General features: G+C 41.2%; 1 protein-coding gene across 1 annotated transcript in view; it reads left to right on the forward strand.

The window, feature by feature from the left end:
• The window catches only part of GALNT12 (polypeptide N-acetylgalactosaminyltransferase 12), a 51213-nt gene extending 25196 nt beyond the window's left edge, over positions 1 to 26017 (forward strand). Inside the window, exons 6-10 of the mRNA XM_065629007.1 lie at positions 3474 to 3650; positions 6308 to 6439; positions 15538 to 15651; positions 22130 to 22285; positions 25036 to 26017. Coding sequence (XP_065485079.1) covers positions 3474 to 3650; positions 6308 to 6439; positions 15538 to 15651; positions 22130 to 22285; positions 25036 to 25173 — 717 coding nt within the window. The 3' untranslated portion in view covers positions 25174 to 26017. The remainder of the gene's footprint in view (positions 1 to 3473; positions 3651 to 6307; positions 6440 to 15537; positions 15652 to 22129; positions 22286 to 25035) is intronic.
• Positions 26018 to 27062: the final 1045 nt, after the last annotated feature.

Below are 27062 nucleotides of genomic sequence, written 5' to 3' on the forward strand. Positions count from 1 at the left end.
TCTGGAAATCTGTTTTGTGGTGGGAGCAGCTAGGATGGGTTCATGCAGGTGGGGAGGCCCTCCCTGCCCACCCAGCTCCAGCAGATCCTGCAGGAGCAGCTGGCAGGGGGCTCAGCTGCAAGCCAGCAAGCAAAATTGCAGCAGAGAGAGGGGCACGAACAGTGTTTTCTGCAATTTATCTTTATTCAGGAGGAAGCACCCATTTTTAAAATAATAATAATTATTATTATTGTTGTTGTTGTTGTTGTTATTATTATTCTAATGTTAGAATGGAGGTGGTAGAGCTTATAGAGCTTTTCTTATTTAGCATTCAATGAGCCAGCATTAGGTCAGTTGTCCAAAGACCCGAACAAGGATGGAGATCCCATGGTGAGTTCTGTACTTTTACTGCAGCTTTTCATAATGGCGCTGTCTCTGAAAAGAAAAAAATTCGATAGCCTGCATGCATCAAGATGAAAGTGAAAGTAAAGATGAATGTCACCTTGTCGTCTTTTCTTGTTGAAGGAAAAAAGTGTGCTTTTATAATGAGCTGCAAGGTAGCCAGACCTAGTAAAGAAACGTATTTTCATGTACATGAGCATGCAAAATATACATGAAATCTAATGTGCTTCTCTGTTAAAGGAAGTGTGACTAGTTTTACGGGATAACCTTCGCTAGAGTCACTTATTTAGGACTTAGTAGTGAACTTGGCTTTCTCTAGTGAATTCCTTGCTTTCTCTCTCTTCTCCTTGTTCTTTGCACCTGATTTTATATAGAGGTCAAAATGTGTTTTCCATTTAAAAAAATAAACAAACATTTTTAGGAATTGTTTAGCTGAAATATACTTAATTGTGTTTTAAATAGGAAGACAAGAGAAGTTTTGAACTGTTTTAATAGAGGAAGCAGAATTTAATGACCATTGCTTAGCAACCTACAGTTATTTTTTAGAGACATTCAGAATTTTAATTATTGAAAAATCAGCTGTTATGGAATTCTCTTTTTGGCAGCAGTTTAACAGAGATAAAGTCAGTCTGTTTTAGTTCGTTTAAATCAGACTTTACCACGGAAGAGTGGAAGAATGGGCTCCCTCCTGAACTGTACATTTTTACTCCAGTAGTCTTTATGGTCCATTCCTCATATCTTGTTTCAGAACGGACTGATCAAAGTAGTAATAATCAATTAAAAAAATGCTAATATGGAATAAAACAAATCTGGAAATTGTTGAAGTCTAATAAATTTAATGATGCTTAACATTTGTTGACAAACAGGTCTTCCTTGACACATTTCAACTTTAAAAAAAGTAATCTTGTATGTAGAAATTAGAATGTAAGAAAGCTATTGTTTTGAAACAGATCTCAAAAAGGAAGATCTTAAAGCGAAAATAGCTGGTTTCATAGCAGCTTTCAAAATGGCAGTAGTGCAACTTACCTGCAAAGATATGCAAATTGCTTAAAGATCAGTATAGAATTCAGAATTCTAGATTTCTTGTATAATTCTTTTATTATCTTTCTGTTCAAATTGCAAAGATACTGCTTCTCCATACAGCAACAAAAAAAGAAGAGAGAAACCACTCATAAAAAGCAAGAAATTAAAATTTTAAATCCAGGAAGATTATCCAGTGCTCCCTATAGTTGAATAATGAATTACCTATACCTTTAAGGAGATGGTTTTTTATAAAAATAAACGTGTATTACAGTGCTTACAATTTTGTTATTAAGCACAGTATGGTGCCACATGTAAAGGTCTGATGTCATTATCCCAAGCCGAATCAACTGAGACAACATTCATTAGTTTCTAAATTAAGAAATTTGAGAGAAATCCTAAGTAACTACAAACCAACCAAACAAAAAACCAAAAAAACCCCACCCCAAAACAAAACGAAAAATGAACACGACCCCCCAAAAGAAACCAAAACAAAACCAAACAAAACCCAACAACAACAGAAACCAAACAGACAAAAGAAAAAAACAACCCCTAAAATAACCATTCTGAAGACAACGTCCATCTTGTGTATGCTGAAAGCTGCCATCTCTAGTGACTTTCTGGATCCCTGAAAGTCCCAGGAGGAGAGACAGAAAAAGTCCTGTCTGATCTGTTGTTCTTAAGTACAGAAATTTTTTTTGCTGCCTCATAGGTTTCACTCCCGCTGTGGTAATTTGAATAACATGTAACTTAAAATGTGTTTGTTATGCAAGAAGGTTGTCAGGGAGCAAACCTTTACCCCTTAAGCACATCTCGGCTAATTCTGCTTGTCCTCCATGTACAAAGGAAAGGTGAGCTGTCACCTGTGCGCGGTTGAATACATGAGGGGAATCGGCTCACTGGAGTGCTAGTTCTCGAAAAGCTTCCACGAGAAGTGTATGAGAGCCATTGGTGATGACCTCAAGTTGATTCAAGGGCGGCAACATATCCTGCCTTTCCTCCCATCTGACCATTTCAGAACCCTTGTTTCAGTTACCTGCCAGAAACAGGTTGTCTGCCACATTGCATAGTATTAATTGGAAAATATCTAGACATGCTTTCCGTTCATTACATCAAACTTGAGGTCAGTGGCTGTATGGGTGAGCTGCTCAAAGTCCACAATTTACAAAGGAGATGGGAATAATTACAAAAATTGACACGGAGTTCTGAGACTAGTGTCCCTGCTTGGTGGTCATGCATGGGCTTTATCGTCAGGGCCATGTATTTCCTGACTTGGAGAGCCAGAGGCATAAGGATGAGGGCAGAGTGAGTTCTGCCAATTCCACATTCAGGTCCAAGTACTTTCCTTGGCAGCAAGTAGGAATGTTGGTTTAGATAGGAGAGATTTTTAGGAGAGATTTTTTTCACTAATCTTGGCTGGACCACCATGGATCAGTTGCAGAATTACTTTGCTTTTCCTTTTCATATGTTGGGTCTTGGGTTCTTTTCTCATCTTTCCAATGAAAAGGGTTAGTTACATTTCATCACCAGGCACCCATACTTCTCTTCTGAAATGGTGAATATGGAAATGGAAACACAACTTATCATTCTCTAATAATATGATGAGTTTACATGTTTCTTCAAGTTAGCTTTCCTGCAGAATACAAAAGTAAGTTTCTGGTAAGGAATCAGTCATCAGTGTCTTTGAGGAGGCTATTTGTATGGCTAATTTGGACTAGAGATATGGCTCTTTTAAAAATGCCTGTATAACTTGAATTGTAGACCATTGTTAGACCTGCAGAAATATTGTGGGCCATTTACTTTCAGAGAAAGTAAAGCTAAGAAAGGGACAATTGCACACCACATAAAACCAGAGATGAGGTTGTCTCCTTGTTACTCCCAGTAGTTTGCTCAGTGTTTGCAAGGATTCATTTAATCTCATCAAATGAAACACACACTTATTGTATGTGTTGCTTATAATATGCTTTGATGTTCTTGAGAAGGTATTATCCTTGCAAAGACATATCATCACTTGTATCCTTCTGCTTGCAAAGATTCAAATTAATGATGCACGATGTCAATTCTTTGCTCAGATCTGGCAGTGTGGAGGAAGTCTTGAGATCCACCCTTGCTCACATGTAGGTCACGTTTTCCCCAAACAAGCTCCGTACTCACGCTCCAAAGCTTTGGCAAATAGCGTGCGTGCAGCTGAAGTGTGGATGGATGAATATAAAGAACTTTATTACCACCGAAACCCACATGCTCGCCTGGTGAGTTCAAGTCCATTGTTCTTGGAATTTCAATTGAATTTGTTTTCAATGAAAAAACTATTAATTTAGCTGGTATTTAACATGAAGTGCTTTTTGTGTTTATTTCTGATTTCTTCTGAAACTTTTTCCCAAACATAGAGTAAGTGTAAATCTACTTGATTTTTGATTTCTTGAAAAAAAATCTGAAATTCTCTAAGGCTAGAGAAGGAGGCCACATTTGTGTCAATATTAAATGAATGAATTAATAAATGAAAGAATAAAGTTTAGCAAGGTGACCCAAGTAAGGAGGAGCCATTTAGCCTAGAATGTGCATCTCCATGAAACAGCTGATACAGGATTCTATCAGTAAAGAATTGCAGGAGAGAGACACAATTAGTGAATGCTAATCAGCAAGGTTCGATGGACAGTAGATCTTTAAGTGGACAGCATGGTAATAATAAAAATTACCTGTCCTATGATAGTTGGAAAACTTTGGACTGATGTAAGACAGAATGGATTTTTCCGTTTGATTTACTGCCGCATAACACATGGTTTAAATTTTTTTAAAAGTACCAAAACAATATTGCAAAGATTAGTTAAAATCAGTCTTGGGAATTCAGATGAAAATGTTCCTAATAAAATGTCTGAAGTATCAATTCTTGGGTTTTTTGCTTTTGTTTTTGTTTGGTTTTTTGTTTGTTTGTGGGGTTTTGTTTGGTTGGTTTGTTGTGGTTTTGGGGTTTTGTTTGTTGTTTGGTTGGTGTTGGTTTTGTTTTTTTGGGGGAGGGTGAAGTTAATATATTTATTTTCCACGAGGAAGAAAATAAAACATCGATTGTTTGCAAAATTTTTCAGACGATAAATACTGTGAAAACTGAGTAGATCAGAACAGTAACGCAGTGTGCAAATTCATACATTGGATATATTCATCATGAGGGGCCTGTAGGCTGGAAGACAATAACACAGAAATACCCTCACAGTATCTACAAATGACTTATATGAACCTCTGACGCAAAGCCCAAAATTCAAGCTTAAAAGAAATCACTCTCTGCTCTTGCTTGTTTCTGGAGGTGCTTGATCTCCCCAGGCTCTGCTCTTGGCATGGAAAGGAGAGACCTGCCCTGGGTGGGCTGCTGGGCACCCACCTCTGGCCATGCTGGACCAGAGCTTGAGGACCAGGCAGGGGGACAGGGAGCTCCCCACACGTTTGGGTGGCCTTGCCCCAGTAGGCATGCCAGGGGAAAAAATGCTCTCGAAACCATTACACTTTTAAAAGATAGGCTGGAGGACACTGGGGAAGCTGAATTTGGTTAGCTTCCATCTCGTGTTCCTTTGGATTAAACTGGGTAATTAGATTATTATAGTCTACGCATTTGTAATAATTGTTTTACTTCAGCATCATAAAAGCCATTTAGGTTTTATTATTACAGTCTGACTTTGAGAGAAGCAGGGGTTTTGTGTCTGGAGAAGGGAGCTCACAGGCAGATTCTGCTTGCCAGAGGCGAAGGGAAAACAATAAATGCCAACAAGTTTTCTTGTAAAGTTCTGGGCAGCTGACATCTGTGATGACAGAACTTCAACTTGAAGGGATATTTGTGTGTTAGTATCAGAAGCTTTGCATATTGGCTTATTGTAACACAGTGGATGCGAGCTGAGATACGTGTGGGTTTTTTTGCATGTACCAAAGCTGCCGCCCATGCACTCTGGTTTCCCTAATACTCTGTGTACCTCCTATTGCAGCAGTTGAGTTCAGTCCCTTTTACTTAATCTAACTCAAGTATTAAATTCCATAATGGAAACATGATTGATGCTATGGCTGCAGAACTTGCTTCTGTAAAGTTTCTCTTCAAGATTAACATTCAGACCTCGGAGCTATTGTGTCATGCTCTTTATTTATTTAAGCAGGCATCTTCTGCCTCTATTTTACATCTGCTTCGTGTTTTCAGTCGTATTTCCATAGCTTTGAGAAATGCAAATATATTTGTGGTTTCATGAAGGAGTGTGGCAAGTGACCTGTAAAAATCTGAGGGCTGCAAACAGTAGCTCATGCCTGACTGTCTGAAGTCCCTAGTCAATATAAAGAGAGATTTTTTGAAGACAGACGTGAAAAGGTGTGAACTCTGCTCCAGTCTATAGACAGGGAAAAGTCTGCAATGAAAGCTTTTCTCTGGAGGTTTAAGGTTTCATGCTCCCCACCCCCCAAAACTATGAAGTTCAAAGGAAACATTAGCAGATTTTACAAATTCCATCAGTTAAGTGTAAAACTGTCTGTACAGGTAATTTGCAAATGGATGGTGGGATAATTTAAAATTCTTGATTCATTCACTGCTTTTGAGACTTTCAATTATCCAGCTAAAGGAAGTTTTATTTTCCAATACGCCTTCACCGTTCCCAGCAGGCTGTATGCAAAGACTTCCTTACTTGCAGATTTGAGAGCCAAACTGTCTTCTAGAATATTTTAAAGTTTTACATGCACTGCTCCAATTCTTTTTTGTCAACATTTAACGAATGTAAGGATAATGAAATAAAATCCAGCACCCAAACATGGGGATTTTTCCTGGCTAAAAGTCCTACTCATTGCTTCAGCATACGGTTCCTAATAATGTATACAGATAATTTAAGAGAGAGCATCTGCTCCAGTTGGGGTTTTTGAAAGCATTTTATTTTTTTTCTTTCAGGAACCATATGGAGATGTGACAGAAAGGAGACTCCTTCGAGAGAAGCTGAAATGTAAGGACTTCAAATGGTTCTTGGAGAACGTGTACCCAGAGCTTCATGTACCTGAGGACAGACCAGGCTTCTATGGAATGGTACGTCACTGCTGAGAAGGGTCCTATTCACGGTTCTCTGAGCTCTCCTACTAACTCAGTATGAAGGTGTTTTTATGCTGAAAAGTGTTTGGGATTTTGATAGAATTCAGTTAGAATTGGTAGGCTTTAAAGAATCTTTATTCTAGTGGATGCTGTTTATAAAAATTTCTGTGGAAGGGTTGGGACAGGTAATGTCATGAATTTCACCTTCCAAGTGAGGTCTTGGGAGTGTTAAAGGCAGCAAAGGATGACGTTTTGATTTGTTAAAATGTTGCATAGCAAAAAAAGAGAGCACCAAAGTTTTCTGGGTTTTAGTTGACAACTTGAAAATAGAAAGAGTGTGCTTTGAAACACGTTTGCACACTTTATCTAATGAAAACTGTGATGCTCTGATGACAGGAAAAAGCTGGTGCTGTGTGCTCCCAGGTCATATAGGATTCAGCATGTCAAAAACATGTTAATTTTTAATCTGGAGGTCTCTTTAGACCAGCGCAGCTTTGCAAGCGATTTTCATTGGTTCAGTGTCAGAATCCTCTTCTCCTTTTTTTAAGAGTCAACAACTGTCTATGCTATTTGCAGCTTACCAATAAATATAAACTATAGCTCCATGTTTATCACATTACTTTAATCTCATTTGGAAGGGATGAAGGGAGAGATGATGCAGCAAATACCTGCTTCCTCTGAAAAATCAGCAGATATTTGCTGCATGTCTCATTAGGAAGACAAGACTGCAACTTTCTGCCAGGCAAAGATGTATAAAATACCTTCCTGGTTCCCAGTGCCACAGTGACTTAGAAGCACTTTTGCTGGTAACTCAATGGCTCTGCAGATCTGGCCAAGTCGCGTTCCCACCACGCTGCATTGCATCCAGCCCAGATCACAACAGTCTTAGCTTGCTGCCATCTGAGGGAGGTTTAGATTGAATATTAGGAAAAACTTCTTTGCAGAAAGCGTTGACAAGTATTGGAACAGGCTGTCCAGGGAAGTGGTGGAGTCACCATCCCTGGAGGGGTTTAAATAACACACAGGTGAGGTTCTTAGGGACATGGTTTAGAGGTGGACTTGGCAGTGTTAGGTTAATGGTTGGACTTGATGATCTTAAAGATCTTTTCCAACCAAAACAATTCAACTATTCAGTTAGTCTCTGCTGGATCTCCTTTGATGCTGGAAAAAAACCTGATCACTGCGGGTGTACAAAACATGCAGGAACCAACTCTCCTTGCAGTCTTCCCTAATGTGGGAATGTTACAGTTTCCTCAGGGAAGCTGCATTTCCCCTGGGGATCTGCATTTCCCACAGGGAGCGTATCACTTGGCAGCAAAGCCCTTGGGAACCTTTGGGAGAGCAGCTGCCCTCCTCCCTTTGCCTTGGAGCTTGCACTTGAGTTGGTACCTCTGGGTGATCACTGGCATGAAAGGTAATAACCCGCCATTATCCAGTACCTTAAATAGCCCATGGTACAACACTGGTGTGTTTTCTGTTGTTTTGTGCTGGATCGCTGACTGACAAGGTCAGAGACAGTTGAAGCAATAAAATACTATAAGATTTACCTTCCAGGATCATTTCAGTAACCTTATCCTCCCCTCCACCTCCATCCTTCACCCTCCAACAGAAAGCCTAGACTGGTAGCAGGGATAGTGCTTCAACCTTTTGGGGAGGGAAAGGAATTTCTGCAGTTTCTTTCACAATTTAACTGCACGTGTCATCCTCAAGAAAGGTGTTGGCAATACCTAGAAATAATAATTCTTGTTCAGAGCTGCTTGAGGTATCTAGGGTGTAATTTAGGTGTGCTCTATATATCTCTCCAAAACAATTCTTAAATACTGTCATCTAGTTGTGAGTATAATAAGAATACACCATTTTTTGGCAGGAAGAATTTAAAATGTGATTAAAGTACAGTTATACTCTAAGAAGTGACAGTGCAAAAATGACACCTACTGATTCAACTGATTTGTGGATATTAAATCTCATCCGCTAACTTCAGTGAATCACTGATCGTGTTCTTTACTCCTGTCTTAGCCATGTAGTACTTTTCTGGCTCACAAAAATACTGTGTTTAAAAGTGTTGGCTTTGTTAACAGCTCAGCTTAGTGTGAGGTTATTTAGTTGTTCAGAGAGATTGCAAAGGGATATGGGAATTTCTCCCTCCCTTGAAAATCTTTACACTGAAGTTAAAAATCTTTCTAACATAGCCCACAGGTCAGCCATATGTTCCTGAAATAAATGCAAGAATTATTGGGCATGCACTTACAATTAGACAGGTTGCTAAAATTTTTCTCCTGATACGTAGATAAATTTTTCCTATCTGTACTAAGCTTGGTTGTCTAAAAGTTTAGCTGCTTAAACCTTCATTTAAACGTACAGAATTTTCAATATTTTTGCCTGAGCTGTTTGCATTCTTATAAACTAAGGCCTAGAAATGAGGGAAATAAGTCTCTTTAGTAGTAAAATTAGTACACTTTATACCAACATCATATAGCATCAATAACTGTAGAATGCCACAATGCTAATTTCATTCAGTACTCTGAACAAAATTGTGCTTTTAGAAGGAATACTATCGATATTACAAGTGTTCTCGTTCATATTTTTTTTTAACTTAAGTCAGATTTTTCCATAAATATTCCAGTAGTGGAAAAGTGGAGTAAAGTTCAAAACATAAAATTTCAAATGTTAAGGCTACAGAGGCCATTAAGTATTTTCCAAAATCGAATCTCATATAGTGCTGTATGGGGTAGCAACATTAGCTAGAAAGATAACTGCATGGGCAACTTAAAACATAAATTGCTAGAACTTCAAGGGCTATTCCCTTTTTTGCAAAGCATCTTTGTAGGAGCACATCGTAAGTCCCTATTCACTATTGTAACGAAAGAGCAAAGGACATTTGTAGAGATTAATCCAACTTCTCATCTGAGCTCCCAGTATTGTTTTGTGCAGTGGTGTATTAAAGCAAGGCAAAGTAGAAGCTCCCAGAGCTCTGAATGAGAGTGCATTAAATTTCTTCTCAGGGCACCTCAGCTGCCAGGGTAGGGGCATAGACATGTTCTTATATCTATATATAGATGTAAGGAAGAAGTTTTTTACAATGAGGGCGGCGAGGTGCTGGAACAGGTTGTCCAGAGAAGCTGTGGATGCCCCATCCCTGGAAGTGTTTGAGGTCAGGTTAGGTGGGGTTTTGAGCCACCAGATGTAATGGAAGGTGACCCTGCCCATGGCACGGGGATTGGACTAGGTGATCTTTAAAGGTACCTTCCAACCCAAACCATTCTGTGGCTATATCATTTTATTTCCTTGCTTAGCTCAAGCAGCTGCCATTTTTAAGCCATACAGTGCCTTGGGCACCTGTGCAAACAGTGTTTCTGATCCTTGGGCTCCATGTGACTTTGAAACTTTGTGTGGGACGTGAACTCAACATTCTGGTGTGGGATTGGGGCTTTTTTTTGGGTTTGGTTTGGTTTTGGTTTTGGTTTTTGTTGGTGGTTTGGGTTTTTTTTGTTGTTTTTTTTTTTTGTGGGAGTGAAGCTGGTAGGCATTTAGTGGGTTAAAAATAATAAGATGTCAGTGTTTCTGGAAGGGCTGATAATCCCTTTTAGGTTCTTGAGTAGTGCACTGATATCTGTCTTTTTTTGACGTAGCATCTGATTTGGCCATCCCTGAGCATGCACTTACCACCAAAGTGTGTGCTGTACTTGTGCTTCAGCTGGTGTGAAATCTTAGACCTGAATCGTAGGTCTGTGGTGTTGTCCACTTAGATAGCCCAGTCTAAAGTCTGCTTCCAAATCTTGGCTGCCCTGGAGAGGGACAGCGTGGACACCATTAGGGAGGATGTGCGTGTTTAGTATTAGCACTATGACACTGCTGCATTGTGCATTTGGGTGAAGACAGGGGAACTGGGCAGTGCTGTGATCTTGTCATGTTACCGGTGTCTGTGGAAAAGCTCAGCTGCAAAGCAAGGGAATATTCAGGGTTTTTCTCCCCTCTGAAGTGTGCTGAGTATATCTGGCATTCAGGGTCCATATCTGAGGAGAAATTCATGGTCTATCACTGAATTTGTCTTTGGACTTGGCATCCAGATTGCTTTCAAAAGACACACAAATCAGGATTTTTATCTATGCTTTTTTTCTAAGTTTGATTGCTTGGCAGTGAGACCGTATTGTATTCTGATATATAGAATCATAGAATCATAGAATGTTCTGAGTTGGAAGGGACCCGCAAGGATCATCGAGTCCAACTCCTGTCCCTGCACAGGACAACCCCACAGGTCACACCATGTGTCTGAGGCCTTGTCCAGTCTCTGCTTGAACACTGTCAGGCTTGGGGCCGTGACCCCTCCCTGGGGAGCCTGTTCCAGTGCTCCACCACCCTCTGGGGGAAGAACCTTTTCCTCATGTCCAACCTGAACCTCCCCTGGCACATCTTCCTGCCATTCCCTCGGGTTCTGTCACTGGTCACCAGAGAGAAGAGCTCAGCCCTGCCCCTCCTCCTCCCCTGGTGAGGAAGCTGCAGCCCCATGAGGTCTCCCCTCAGTCTCCTCTTCTCCAGGCTGAACAGACCAAGTGACTTTAGCTGCTCCTCATACAGCTTCCTCTCCAAACCCTTCACCAATTTCATAGCCCTCTTCTGGACACTCTCCAGTAGCTTTATATCCTTTTTATCCTGTGGCACCCAGAGCTGCACCCAGCGCTCCAGGTGAGGCCGCCCCAGTGCAGAGCAGAGCGGGACAATCCCCTCCCTGCCCGGCTGGCAACGCTGGGCTTGATGCACCCCAGGACACAGGAGTTTTTCTTTGTTCTTAAACAGCTTCTAGCTGATCTATCTTCCAGCTGAATGTGAAGCTGCTAAGCTGATAGATGTCTGTTGTGACACTCCAGCCGATGGTTCTTTTCACCACATATCCTTAAAGGTATCTGAGACTGACTGTATCAGTTGGGAGAACAAAAACTTGAATTCTTCTATTGGCAACTTCCTTCCACATTTTCCCCCAAGACCATCTTGTCTTCAAGGAATTCCCAAATGCTTAGTCATATTTTTTTTTTTAATTTAGACCAGATATATCCTTGGGAAAAAAAAAAGAAAGAACAGGAAGGAAGATTTTAAGCCTTTAAACGTATGCAGAATTTTGCTGGAACATGAAAGAGACCATCTTGTAAATTATCTAATAACACATGATATATATGGACAGGCTTACAGAAGAGATCTTAGCTATGTGGCTTAAGTTATGCAATAAAAAAGACTACTGCATGTCTGGTGTTACAAGTTCTCAGAGGTATGAGGCCCTCTAGGGTATACCTTTAGACTGCATAATAATACAATTGGTAGAGCTGCCACTTGAGACTGAATTGGTACCCAAGGTTATGGCTGACTAGACCTGGAGATCTGAAGCCCATCACAGGAAAATATGCACCATTCCCTTGTCTGTACAGCCTCTGAAAGCTTGAGACAGACTTTTTTAAAGCAAGTGGGAGAAATTCAAGTGGTGTTAATCTCAAGTGAACACACTGTCACTTGAGACATGTTCTTGTATGTTCTTCAGCCTCCCAGAGAGATGTGGACTCGCTGGGATGAGCAAGTGAATTCCAACAGCAGTGTCTCATCATCGATTCCTTTGAAGGATCTTAGTCATCAGTGGTGCATACCCATTTCACCACTCCATTTAAGTAGTTAACATAAATCTGAGGGTATTCACAACCTTTTTTCCAAAAAGCCTGATATGAAAATGGCCTACACTCAGTAAAATCATTCCCTGTGACTCCTCAGATTACGTTTGAGGTAAAAGCTTATGCCTGGTCAGTACCATGGAGCTGTTGGCTTGCTATAAATCCCTGTCTTACTGTGTCCCACAGTATCATCTGCCCATACCACTAATGCATCAGCACCAATGCCACTGTGGCAGAATAAAGAGGATTCTGATCTATTTTGTGGATGAAGAGAAAGGTTGGCTCTGCTCCACCATCCGCATTTATCAACTAATGTAATGAAGTTTTAATGTCAAAAATCTGTTGTTGATGCTTTGCTTAAAGTTATATGAAATGGATTTTATCTTAAAAATACCCCCAAAACTAAGAATTCTTTACAGAATACCACCTGTATTGTGTTGTTGCATGCAAGTGTCCAGATGTTAGGAAACAACAGATTTAAATTTCTCCAAGCAGTAAGGGATAAAGGCCTGAGGTGGATATTTCAGTAGTTGCTGTTTATTACTTGTCCCACCCTCCAGAGTGGGAACTAAATGGCGTTGTAGAGTACACCTGCAACATTTCAATAAGAGGCAAATGTTGTAGAAAGATGCAGCCAGTGATGCTGTATGGGCAGAACTTTTTAGAACTGAACGATGTGTTTCAATGGCAAGGTGATCAACATTTTTTCTTGCTTCTGTTTCTCTAATGCAGCATTCTGCAGAAGAATTAAGGTAAGTGATGGAAAAAAATTGTTCTTATTGCATGACTTGTGTATGGTGGATATAGGAACAAAGCTTCAGAAATGAATGGATGATTACTGTTTTAATAGAGCTGTTGTACATAAAAGGAACTTAAATTGTGTATTCTCATTTAACAAGAGAAAAATATTACTTTCACAAATTCTCTTGTACTTTTTTCTGCCTTGGAACAGATCGTGGGGTTTTTGTTTGTTTGTTTTCTTTTCTTTATAAATGATGCTGCAGTCAGATTTTCAAATCTGATTATTTTCAAATCTTTGTCATTTCAGATCAAGTCATTTAACAGCTTAGTATGCACTATTCCCAAAAATTAGGTCTTTAATATCTATTAGGCTTCCCGATGAAGTGTGGATATAAAAGAACATCTACTGATGTCTGATAAAACAAAATTTAAAAAAAGAACAGGTTAAAGTATGGACCATGTATGTTTAGGAATATGTCCATGTATCACAAGCATTTATGAATGAAAGAGAAAAATGAGAGAACATACATGGTAGCATCCCAGGAGTACAGGCTCAGTTTTAAACCATCTGAAATGAAGCTTAAGTTAGTAATCTTTTACACAGCTTTTGGGTTTTTGCCTGTATTTAGGCATTGCATAACATGCGTAGGAGAGTTACCGTACTTCTAGTGGTGCACGGTGTTTTAAAAGAGGTTATTTAAATTTCCGCAGCACAAAAGGGAGCACGTGCTGGGGCTGACAGCAAAGAATCCATGCTTGGAGCAGTGGCGAAGGCGTTGGGTTGTCTGGAAGGGCACCTCAGCTGAGGGCTTTGTACCTTTATCTTCCCTTGGAGTCAGGAGACAGGCAAAGTCATATGTTGCTAAACATACTAATGAGGGACCCTCAGATCCTGATGACAGCTGCTGACAACAACCAAAGCCGATTTATGTTTTTAGAGGTACAATTACAATTCTTAAGTGGTTATGACTTTAGGTTGACATTTCTTGATGTAGAATGTAAAAACATGAGAAGCGTATTGTTTGGTTTATCTAGTTTCATGGTAGTGTTAAAAATAATCTGTAAAAGACACTTTCCTGTTTTTCTAAGAGTAATTCTTGCCTAGTGTTGTGAAGGTAAACAAAATGTCTTCTTTTGACAGCTCAGGGAGGGGTGCAGCGGTCTAGTGTGTTCCCATCAAACCACACAAGGCTTTCTGTAGAAAGGGTGCCCAGGGGATTTCTTTTGCTTCTGGCAAACTTGGACACGAAAACTAAGGATAAATTTTATCATAGACCAAATTCAGATATTAGTTTATCCTGGACTGAAAAATTACACCAAATGCATAGTGGAAGCATATTCAGAGAGGAATTAAGAGGCAAACCTGTAAGGGTAAGGGCTTCAGTCCTACATTTATGCATTTGGCTCTGACCGGAGAGCCTCACAGCCCCAGCAGCTCTGCAAGGGGCCCCAAGCCGTGGTGGCTCAGTGGTCCTCCCCAGCCCCACAATGTATTGCTGTTGCCTTGGGCCAGCAGCCCAGCCATGCAGAGCACCGAGAGCTTGGCTGCCTTTCAGCGGGAGCGGGCACAAATCAGTGGAAAGAAGAGGTCGGGTAGCAGTAAAACCAGAAGTTGTGAAAGCAAAATATACGTAGAACACAAGTATTTAATTTTCCAACTTGTGTGGTTTGCTCTGTGGGGGGTTTGGGTCCTGCAGGGTTTGGCTTGTTTGGTTGGATTTAGCTTTCTGCGATCCCTTCGTGTGCGTTCATTCTCCATGCTAAGAACTGAGGATACAGTTATCATGACTAGGGAAGAGCAGTGGAATTATACCTTGCTGAAGTAACTCTCCTGACATTTACTCTGCTTATTCTTTGTGATATAATTACACTCAGTAACAGGGGCATTCAGCTTGAACCTATGTTTGCAGAACCTGTTTTGCTCTGTGTAATTTTAAATTTAGCTAAGTGGCTAGTACTAGGAGTCAGTAATTGTTATGGCATTGCTTAACTTATTTTCAGTTACTTTTGCCTCCTGAATACTTAAATGCAAACCTGTGTTAATTAGCCTGATGTTTTTAAAAATCAGGTAACAATATTTTAAAATTTAATCTAAAAGTTATGTACCTATCGTGTCAGAGATCAGCAATACTAGGAAAGAATGTTTAAAATCACACCCAGTGTCCCTTTGGAAAGATATATCTTACCCATTGTCATGATTTCTGATCTTAAAGTCTGTCTGCTTGTTCAACCTCAAGAGGGTACTGGAGTCCTTTGGAGAACAAATCCTTCTAATGTCTCCCATTTGACAAAAAGAGAAAAGTATGTAGTCATCTTTTCATGAGAAAATTGGACAAGGAGATCCTGGGGGGGGGAAAAAAAGAAGTTAAAGGCATGGCAGATTCTTTTGTTTTGCATGATTTGCTGGCTTGTTGAGTTTCAACACAACTTTTCATAGTTCCTACCTGCTTCATTTGCAAGTATGCTAGAACATGGTATCATTCCTTGGGGAAGCCATCATGTCTGACTGCTTCAATACACAAAGTCAAGACGGATCCAACAGTTTTATTCCACATTAGTCTGAGAGGGGTGTTGCCGTTTGATCCATTTGATCTATTCCAACTAGTTTGAACCAGCTCTGGAACTCATAGCCCAACAGGGTGGGTGTAAAGTGTATCTCCCTTACTTCAGATTAACACTAAAATATTATTTTGTTTTGATTAGCTGAAGAATAGAGGAATGGCAAACTTCTGTTTTGATTATAACCCTCCAAGTGAACATCAAGTAACTGGACATAGGATCATACTGTACCCATGTCATGGCATGGGACAAAATCAGGTAAGTTTTGTGTTTTATTTTAATTTTGACCAATGCTATGGCTGTAATGTAAAAAGTATGGTAAAAAGCATGACAGTAGGGCTTAAAAAATACGTTCCTACAGTGAGGTGATCTTACATCTAATTTTGATTCTTGCATTGGATGCTTTTAATTTTGATGGCTCTTGAGGTCAGGCACAGGGTAAAAGGTAAAAGTAAAAGACAAGTATAATTCATAGGAGAATAGTTCTTAGGAGGTGACATTTTTGAAGTTATCTTTTGTTTAGCTAGCACTAAAAGACTTAACTGAATTTACTGCAAAGATATCAAATCATGGGATATTAATGCTCTGTGCTGATGGTGTGATATGTCCACGTACCTGGATATCAGGCACCAGACCGAGAGCAGCGATGCTCTCAGAGCTGTGCAATCCATGCTCCCTCTGCTGGCATCCAGGCAGCCAGAGGAAGGAGAAGCGGAGAAACTACCTGGCTGCAATATAAACCGATAAAAGAAAATATGAGATGACACAAGAGAATTGCAGAGCCTGAGGAAGGAAGGACAAACACAGGAAAGGGGTGAAACAATATTAGTGAAACGGGCACAAGGCATGAGAGGGCTGACAGGAGCCAGGGAAAGGGGGGCAAGGTGACAGAGGGCAGAAGTTGTTTGGAACAGAGGTTGGGCAACAGATGAGGAGCAAGGCATGTGTGACAGAGGAAGGAGTAGTCACAGGCTACAGGGAGGAAGCATGAAACAAGCAGAGTCACTGGAGACCTCTTTAGTAGCAGGGGGATTGAACGTGGGAGCTGAGATACCAGCTGCCAAGTGGGGCATGAGCAGGGGTGACAGGTAGTAGCTGCAAGAGAAAGAGTGGACAGCGGGAAGAACTGTGGGTATGGGAACAGGGGGACACTAAAAGAAGACATGACGTAGAAGCACAAGTGAGATGGGAAATGGAAGTCAGGATTACTGAACTTGCACCTCCTTTTTCTGGCTCACAAATAGCTGCAAAACCTACCAGAGGGACACTTCTCTCCATTGCCTTCCCATCCCACTGCCCTTTTGACAGTCTTTCTTAAAAGATGACAGGCTGCTCCTGGTGATGTGAATTTCTCAGCTGAGTTAGCAGGTGACAACGGCAGAACCCAAACAGTCAAATCTCCCACATTTACATCCACCGCTGTCACCTGGTGGAACGGATGGTGACGGTCATCCTCTAGTTGTATCAACACTAAGGAGAGCAGGTACTTCACCACACAGATGTTTCCTGACAAGAGGCAGCCTTTAACTTCCGTTTTGTCCTTGGAAAGGGAATCTGCCATCCTAATCTCAAGCTCTTCTGCCTGCTCTCTTCCAGTCTGCTCTCATCAGTCCACACATTACCCTATATACAGCTTTAGCAGCAAACCCTTATTACAAAGCTTCACTCCAATCCCCTACCCTGCACCACGTCTCACAAACAGCTCCAGTTTCTCCACACCATGCTATTTAACACTTTCTTTTCCATGCTGGCTGGCTCCCAGTCTAATGCCCCTGCTCTGCCTCTCCTCTCACTTATTCTTCCCGCCAGTTTACTACTCAAACTAGTCATGTTTTACTCCTTTTCACATACCTCTCCTCTTTCCTGGCTGGCTCACATTTTTAATCCTCTGGTCTTCTTCTTATCCCTTCTTCCGCAGAGTTTGCTCCACCATTCATCACTTTCTTCCTCAAATAGTACTCTCTGCTGCACATCCACTGTCTTATGGTATAAAGAAATGAAGTTTATTCTCCCGAGTACAGCTCAGTAAAGTTATTCCAAAAGCGTCTTGATAGGATTTAACATTAATGAAGGTTAACTTGGTCAACCATATGTGTCTTACACTCCAGTACACCCATCCTCTGGCATGATATACTAGTGGCAGGTGGCTGTTTATGTAGGGGACAACTGCAAAAGCTCTTTTCACCAGAAGCAATTCTCCACTTAGAGTGACCTCTGAATATCTGTGTGCACTGTGCCGAGAGGAGAGAGCTCCGTGCTCTCGATTATTTATGAAGTCCAGCACCTGCTCCCATTTTATGTGTCAGCAAGTAAAACCACTCTCAGAAAACCCTGGTAATTTGTTGCTATTTTTCCTCGAATCCATGGCCTAAGTGAGAGGATTCCCTTTAGTCCTTTTGAGTTGCTTTTGTGCAAGCAGTAAGAAAGCTAACTATGTGTTGGTTTAAAATTAATGCGTTCATCATAGCAAGAAGGTGTATATGATTGTGGTGATAGGAGTTGAGTGTATATGGAAGAGAGGCAGAAAATATGCAAAACACTGGCTACCCAATGCTCGTACCTCAGGCTGCTGATGTTTTGTGGATGTGTCTGTCCTGGTAGACAAGAATGAAAGGCTTTGAAATTCAACACCAGTAAAGCTCATTACCCTTCTTGGTATGGATGGGAAGCAGCACAGAGGGCCCCGATGTGTGATGGCAGGAAGCTGACCTGGTGTGGCAAGAGGATGGGAAACCATGGAGCAGCCGGGTTTGTCTGACAGTACTCCCCCCGCAATGTTCCCATTTACAGCTGATAGATTTGAGGTGAACACGGAGTGGCAAACAAAGAGCTTAGCAAAGTCCTTGGGTTTTCTGCAAAAGGGGTATCAGACCTGTGCAAGCTTCTTGCTGCGTGCAGAAGAGTAATAGCCAGGCAGGGAGAGGGACGAGAGTGTTTCATGGTCTAGAGAGGTAGCCAAAATTTGCCTCCATCCCTGGTGCCACAGAGCACTGATGCGGCTGGGGCATATCCTGTAGATCAGCCAGAAGTGGTAGGCACTGGGTAAAAGGCCTATTCAAGTTACCCAGTAGCACTTAAGGTAATCTACTTGTTCTCTGAAGGAAAAAAATGCAGTAAGGCTACTAGTTACTGGATCAGGTTGAAAATAGAATCATAGAATCACAGAATCATTTCGGTTGGAAGAGACCCTCGGGATCATCGAGTCCAACCATAACCTAACTCCAGCACTAAACCATGTCCCTAAGAACCTCGTCTAAATGCCTTTTAAACACCTCCAGGGATGGTGACTCCACCACTTCCTGGGGCAGCCTGTTCCAGTGCCTGACAACCCTTTCTGTGAGGAATTTTTTCCTAATATCCAATCTAAACCCCCTCTGGCGCAACTTGAGGCCATTTCTTCTTGTCCTATCACTTGTTACTTGGGAGAAGAGACCAACCCCCTCCATGCTACAACCTCCTTTCAGGCAGTTGCAGACAGCGATCAGGTCTCCCCTCAGCCTCCTTTTCTCCAGGCCAAACAGCCCCAGTTCCCTCAGCTGCTCCTCATCAGACTTGTGCTCCAGGCCCCTCACCAGCTTCGTCACCCTCCTCTGCACTCTCTCTAGTACCTCAATGTCCTTCTTATGATGGGGGGCCCAAAACTGAACACAGGATTCAAGGTGCGGCCTCAACAGCACCGAGTACAGTGGCACAATCACTTCCCTAGTCCTGCTGGCCACACTATTCCTGATACAAACCAGGATGCTCTTGGCCTTTTTGGCCACTTGGGCACACTGCTGGCTCATATTCAGCTGGCTGTCAGTCAACACCCCCAGATCCCTCTCTGCCAGGCAGGTTTCCAGCCACTCTTCCCCGAGCCTGTAGCACTGCCTGGGGTTGTTATGACCCAAGTGCAGGACCTGACACTTGGCCTTGTTGAACCTCATACAATTGGCCTCAGCCCAGTGATCCAGCCAGCCCAGATCCCTCTGTACGGCCATCCTACCTTCCAGCAGATCAACACTCCCACCCAACTTGGTGTTGTCTGCAAACTTACTAAGGGTGTACTCAATCCTCTCATTCGGGTCATTGATAAAGAGATTAAACAGAACCGGCCCAAATACTGAGCCCTGGGAAACACCACTCATGACCAGCGGCCAACTGGATTTGGCTCCGTTCACCACAACTCTTTGGGCCCGGCCATCCAGGCAGTTCTTCATCCATTGCAGAGTACACCCATCCAGGCCATGAGCAGCCAGCTTCTCCAGGAGAATGCTGTGGCATACGGTGTCAAAGGCTTTGCTGAAGTCTAAGCACACAACATCCACAGCTTTTCCCTCATGTGTAGAATCATAGAATAGTTTGGGTTGGAAGGGACCTTCAAAGGTCATCTAGTCCATCCCCCTTGCAATGAGCAGGGACATATAAATCAGTCTCTCCTCTGTCAGAGCCCTGACAGCATGTTAATGAAATGCTGATTCTTGTTTTCTTGTTACTGGAATGAAATATTTTCTGTTGTAATGCTTGCTTTCTGCCCACAGAACCCACTAGGCAAGGAAAGAGCACTAAAAAATGCTTGAAAAAGCCTGAAGTATTTATTCCACTTAAGCAGTACAGGGTAAAGAACTGTGTAATGTTCATTGGGCGAGGAGGCAGCAGTAGTGCTTGGTTGCTAATACTATAAGCCAAATCCTTAATGTTATCCAGAAATTAACCATTTTACTTGCTCTTCTCCACAGTCAATGCAAGTCCTTGAGAGGCTGTTCAGGAAAGATGTCAGTAGTAATGAGTGCTCTGACCTAGTAGCTGCTCCATCTACTCGATGCATCTGGTCCAATCCACAGCTTGCAGGCTTTCACTGATACTGAATACAAATTGCTAAAAAGAGTTATTGTATCTTATAAACCCACTAATGAGCAAGACTCTAAATGTGGCCTTGTAAAAGTGGCAGCTGTAAAAAAAGTGTCCATACAGACACAAATGAGCAGGAATGAAGCTTTTTCTTTATTCACAAGTCATAGGCTTAAAATGAGTGCCCTTCCAGCTCACTCTGGTGCCCAAAGTAGCAGGCTTTCCATGTGGCAGTCAGATACTGAACCTGGGAGCTAAAGCTTGGAGGCCAGGGAATAGCCCATGCCTATTGGGGTAAAAAATAATAATTAAAAAACTTTTGGCCAGAAAGATTACATTTGACTTTTGTTGACGATGAGACATTTCTGGCATAAAGCAGATATTGTAAAGGCAGTGCAGCCGACATCATAGAAAGAGTTCCCAGCAATAGGTTTCAAGGAGAAATCAGTGTCTCCTGGGCGCTATGTCAGCAGATAAACTTCAATCTTGAAGTTGCTTTCTCAAAACACTCACTTCCCTTTGCGGCTTACCACAAATGAATGACGGCGAACAGGTTAGTTCTGGGGGAGAGGGGGACTCACATCACTGCCCAAAGAAGAGCCATGGAGCACCACAAGCTGACACCACAAGTGGACAATGTTGGTCTGCGTATGGCTGCAACAGCCACCTGGGCAGAGAAATTCCTGATTCTGATAGAAGGAGGAGCAGAGGAGATTTCATGGAACAACCACCATCAGCATAGTCTAGATCAGAGCTCTTACAGCTGGAAATGGATGACTGCAGACTTTGTAATCACACAGTCCTGTTTACATTAAAACTCCGTTTCCAGTTTTTCTTTCAAGGTTAATTAGCCTTGGTGGTTGCTAAGGGTGGTTTTGTGGGAAGTTCAAGTATATGCAACATTTCTGAATTGATACAGCCCTCTTCACAAAGCCTTGCAGTCTCATTCTTCAGGGGTGATACAAAACAAAGGAGTTTTCCTTCTCTCCCTCTTGCTTTTATTGCTTTCCACTAATGCAACTGTGTTATTGATAACAAGCAATTTTCTGATGTGTATAAAACTCTTCTGCCCTACTGAGTATAATCTAAATCAGATCTAAACACACATCCGTGCACTATCGTCATCTAAATTATTTACAAGCGTGCTAAATACAAACAACTCTGAAACTCTGCCGCTCTTTAATGAAGTCCAAAATTTGGCAAGTGTCCATGATAAATATAAAAATTTTAAGGAAGTCCTCAGCAGAATTGCTACAAAAGGCAAGATGTTTTAGAGCATGTTCAGAACACCTCTGTAGAATATTGTGCAATAAGCAAATCCAATAAATTGTCTTTTATAAAGTTCTGTTCTTGTTTAAAAGCAGCTGCAGTTGATTTGCTCTAAAAAGTGTCTTAAAATGTTATATAACAAAATGCTCATCATGATGCACCCTGAGTCCTTTTTAACTAGAAATGAACCTTGACCAAACTGCATTTGTACTATGCAGAGAGCAACTCATTAATTAAAAATAACATCATTTTGTGACAACAGAATTAAGAAGGCATAATGTCAGGCTGTAAACTATTTTTAAGGGTGATCTAGGATGCGAAAGGAGAATATTACAGTCAAATTTTGTAAGTTCTTTAGTGCTGGAACGTCTGTTTTCCAGAGCATTTATTCAGCATTTCATACATTTTAAATGCTACCAGAGTAAAGCAGTGCTGTGGTGAGATTGATTTTCTGTAAAATAGTAAACAAACAGGAGCATTTAAGGCTCCCTGAATATTTTTACCAGAATTTCTCTCCACAATAGCAACTTTAATGTGTGAACTTAATTATAGTATCTTAGTATATCCACCTTATAAATACTTTCTTCTGTACATATGAAATGGCTATTGTCCTTTATTTCTTCTCTTGGGTTTGCAGTTTTTTGAGTACACATCCCATAATGAAATACGTTACAACACCCGGCAGCCAGAAGTCTGTGCAGCAGTCGATTCAGGGACTGACTACTTGACAATGTACTTGTGTCAAGAAAATGTCCACAATGTTCCTGAAAACCAGAAATTTGTTTTCAGAGAGGTAAGTATGCCTGCTTGTTTTGGGGTTTGTTTTTTTGGGGGTGTTGGAGGAGAATTGTGTTTTGGGGGAGAGTGAGTGGGTGGGAGCAGAATTGGTGAGTTTTTTAATTTTTATCTTACTGCCTACACATTGTGCAGGCCACATTGTCAGCGTAGATCTCTGGGAGAAATATGCTGTCTTGGCTTTTAATATCTGAGCATAGAACCACAGGGTAGCAGCAGCGTGCAGTTGAAGAGTATGCCAGTCATAAAGAATAGGAAGACGAGAGGAAGGAAAGCACCTTTCTTAATGTCAGAGGAGTAGGGAAGGTTGGCAGAGGTCTCTCTTTGCCTTGTCCACATCTAGCACTTTTTGTGGGCTGCTCAGTTCTTTCTCACATCACATCCCTACTGTCTTCTCCTGAGAACTGAGGTGCCTCCATATCCCCCTTCCCCAGCCAGTCTCATGGCTGGCCCACTTCTGCTCTCCTTTCATTGACTTCTCTGATTCCCCAGTACTCATACCACCATATATCCCCAGTACTTCACATACCACCATTACTTTACGCTCTCCCCTGCCTTTGAGCAGCTACTTTTCCTCTGCAGACCATCTCTTTTGACCCTCCTCATGAGCATCAGAAGTGCTCCCTGAGCTTTTCTGCAATGTAATGTGCAGTCGTTGCATTTAATACACCATCATAAAAGACCTTCTGCCGTACTCCCGCCCCTACACAGGACACATCTTACTGGTTGTGGGCACTCAGCAAATCCGTACCTCTCTTCTTCAGCCTTAATGCCTGCTCCCAAAGGGGAGAAATACTGAGAAGTATGGAGTATATTTAATAAACATAGCATGTGATCTTAGAAAAACTTGTGTTTAGTAGTTTTAAAATCTCTGAGGGAGTTCCTGGATGCTTGAGAGAAAAAAAATTGAATGAAAAATGATGGCCTTGGTCAGGTTCTGGAGTATTATTATTTGGCTAAGGGAAAAGGTCACATAATATATCAAAATGGTATATTTACATAATGTGTCTGCATAATACATCTAAACTCTACAGGCTCCCTGGTTAACAAATTTCATGCTTAGATACTACCACCAGTAACAGACAGCAGAGTAAATTCTAAAGAAAAATATGAAAACCACTGTCTATTGACTGAAGCTCACAGTGATATTACTGAGTAAAACAAAATATTTAAAAGGCTGACTTTATAAATGACATTTCATTTTTAATGTTGACTTTTAACAAATTTTGTCAAGGTCATATGCATTAATCTCTAAGATGACATGTATTTAATGAAGCTCATTATTTCACTTCAGGAAATAATTGAGAAAACAGTTTTGGAATACAGCTGTTTCCACTGCATTCCTAACCGTTAAATTCAAAAATAATTCCTAAAGTTTCAGATGCTAAATCCCCTTCCCCCTTTCCTTCCCCCTTTCCTTCCCCCTTTCCTTCCCCCTTTCCTTCCCCCTTTCCTTCCCCCTTTCCTTCCCCCTTTCCTTCCCCCTTTCCTTCCCCCTTTCCTTCCCCCTTTCCTTCCCCCTTTCCTTCCCCCTTTCCTTCCCCCTTTCCTTCCCCCTTTTCTTTTTCTCCTGATCAGTTTGTGTCTGTGTGTGATTTAAACGTACTGGTGTGTTGCAATTACTCTTCTTCTATTGTATTAAATCAAAATCACCAGTCCCCACCTTTCAAGGCAAGTGATGGGTGAGGTGTCAGTACTGCATTTCTCTTGCTTTATGTGGAGAAGTGCCAGTCACTGGAAAAGCTGTCCTCATGGATGCAGCATAATCAGAGATTTGAACAGCCTTCCCAGCAGCCTGGCAAGTGTTAAGTTCCTACGGTCACTGAGTCAAAAATGAGCGAGGCAGATATTGATTAGTCCACTCAAAAATGTGAATTATCGTGATGGAAACAGGAAAGTCATTCAGCAGCTAAGTCTGTCAGCAGGCCCGTGAGCAAGCTCAGAAACAGGGTCTTGACATCTTTCTTTCTTGGTTACGTGTGGGGATGTCACTTGGGCCAAAGGAAGGCTCTTGGAGCAGGCATTTCTCCACAGCTGGCTACGCCGTGTTTTTGCAGCTCGCTCTCCTGGCTGACAGCACTCCTGGATTGGAGCGAGCGACGTGAATTGGAGATGAAATGTTCTTGGAGACTCCCATAATAGGAGGGCCTGAGGCCTCAAAATGTGTTCTTTAGGGAATCTGACTGTGAAGGCCTGTCAGACCTTACACCTCAGAGACAGCTGTGCTGCCCTCCAGCAAAGCAAGCTGGCTTCACACACATCTGCTGGCAAGGGGCATGCTTAGATATTTTTTCCTTTTCTGCTAAAAATACACCCTCTGAAGGAAGAGAAATTTTTTTTGCTTAAAACATATCTAACATCTACACTTAACTAAAAACATTTACATTTTACTTGCAAGATGTGCAGTAAGTTGGTGAATTTAGGTAATGCCTGTACGTGGCTTTAGTTTTCTCTGCCCCTATTCTGGTGCTGTAACAAAAGGTATTGGAAGTGAATGAAGTTAGCACATTCTTTACAGCTTTAAATGTCAAGACACTAATCACTCTAAAGCAATGTTAATGTAAGTTTAAAAGCAGGGTCTTTTGATAAAGTTTCAGAGATCCTCAAGTTAGGCATTTTGGCTTCACTGCATGGCCCCATGAGAAGGATATTTATTTGTAATGAATGTCTTCTGTTGCTTTTAAAACACAGTGATATGCCTGCAATTTTTAAGACCTGAAAAGCAAAAATTATTTCTGTCTTTTGTAGGATGGTACTTTGTTTCATATACAAACCCAGAAGTGTGTACAAGCCGAGTCAAACGCTTATAATGGAAACCCAGCACCACTATTACAACCGTGTACCAACTCGGACTACCAAAAATGGTTCTTCAAAGAAAGAAGTTGATCCAGATGTCATCTAGGATATAGCTGAATATGAAGACATTCTAGTCAGCAGTTAATCAGCCTTTTGAAAATCACCTAAGTGATATATTTTTGTATGGAAAGAACTGTAATTCGTTTACAAGCCTTGGATTTCATTTTCTGGAGTATTAAAAGGCACGAAGCATTGAGAGCTACATAAAGTGCTGCGGTTATATCATGCACAGAATCTGCTCCTCTTCTCTTTATTTGGCAGCTACATAACTGCTGTGTCTTAGGTTCTTTTCACAAGTGACAATATATTTTTTTAACCTACTGTGTGAAAGTAAGGCAGACAAAGTAATTGCACTACTGTTATCTGCCAATAACTTAAAATGTTTATTTTTCTACTAAAACATTCTGCAGTTGGGGCTTTTAACAGGTAGTTGTTAATAATTCTTCTTATCTTTTAAATACCAAGAAGGTAAACAAACGTAGGCCAGATTCTGCCCTAAGTGACTACCACAAAACCCTCACTGAACACAGTGTGGATTTGCACATGAAGGCAGAGTGGGTCTGCATGTTTTTGCACAAATAGCAATCTAGATGCATACAGATTGCACATGCTTGACAATACTATACATAAAACGTTGTGGCAATTTTTAGTGCTCATGGCACATGACAGGTTTCTAATCATGCTGAAGTCTGGTTTGGGAATAAATTGGGGATTTTCTCTTCTTTCTTAAAGAAATAAGGCAACGATATTTAAAGGCAATGCTCTGGGAAAAGCTGTTTGGATTCACATGGATCTAGCTGCGCAGTTGTGTCACAGACTGCATGACTTTGACATTATGTTGATTTTCAGCATGCATCAAACTAGCAATAATTATTTTGACGAATTTCAAAATTACAGTTAGAGAAAATGAATCTAAGAAATTATATCTTTAAATTGTAAACTGTAAATGATTATAGAAACAAAAATGGTTTTGCAACTAATTGACATGCAGCTGAAATTAATGCAAAAAGAATTGTCTTTCAGATATAACTGGGGTTATATCTGAAGGAGTCTGGGAACTCCTTTTCTGATAAGTTGTTCATGTCAACACAAATAGTGCCATTGAAAACGTGGGACTTAATCTGCAGCGGTACGAGATGTTTTCTGCTGTGGTGTGTGGGATCTGCATTACCCAGCCAGACGAATAGTGTGTATAGCAATGCATTTGGTCATTGACCATCACAATGTTGATTAAAAGGGTTTCAGCTCATAAGAAAAGTGTTTTTCTATATCAACTGGAGGTGTGCTTATGTGTAGAAGCATGAAGATTTCGACCTTTTTCCCCTCAGGAATCTTGGCATCTGTTTTGATTAGTTTTGGATATATTCTGTTATTTGCCTTTGTTCATGTCTTCTGTAAAAAATGTGCAGCCTTGTCTTTGAATCCTCATAAGCTCATGTCATTTTGGCATACATATTTATATGATTAGAGTGTGGGGGGAGGGTTTCTGCCTGTTAGAGATGCATATGTAGGTTCTTCCAAGGTATTTCCAAACCCATGTAGACAGATTGGTTTTGTGAGCACCTTTAAAGTTTTGTCTCTATGGGCTGGACTGATGAAATTGATGTTAGAATTAATAAAATATTTTTTATGACTCAGAAGAGTGGGAACTATCTTTACAACTTTTTTTCATATGGTCAGTGGTTTTCTTTTAATCATTTCCCTGATCTCTTGGGCTCTGACCTCTGCAGCACTTAGGAGAAGACTGCTTCATGTTATGGTCTATGAATTTCTCTTTCCTGAACTGACTAATGCTTCTGTTCACCTGCGAGCAGCAGTGGTGTGCACTTTCTGGAGCCACAAATCAAAACTGTGTGGCTGCATCAGAGAACCGTGAGAGGTCCAGCAACACAGCAGGTTTTTTCTGTTCATTTCTGCTT

Source organism: Caloenas nicobarica, chromosome 2 (assembly GCF_036013445.1).
Source record: "Caloenas nicobarica isolate bCalNic1 chromosome 2, bCalNic1.hap1, whole genome shotgun sequence".
In the NCBI taxonomy this organism is placed as follows: Eukaryota; Metazoa; Chordata; class Aves; order Columbiformes; family Columbidae; genus Caloenas; species Caloenas nicobarica.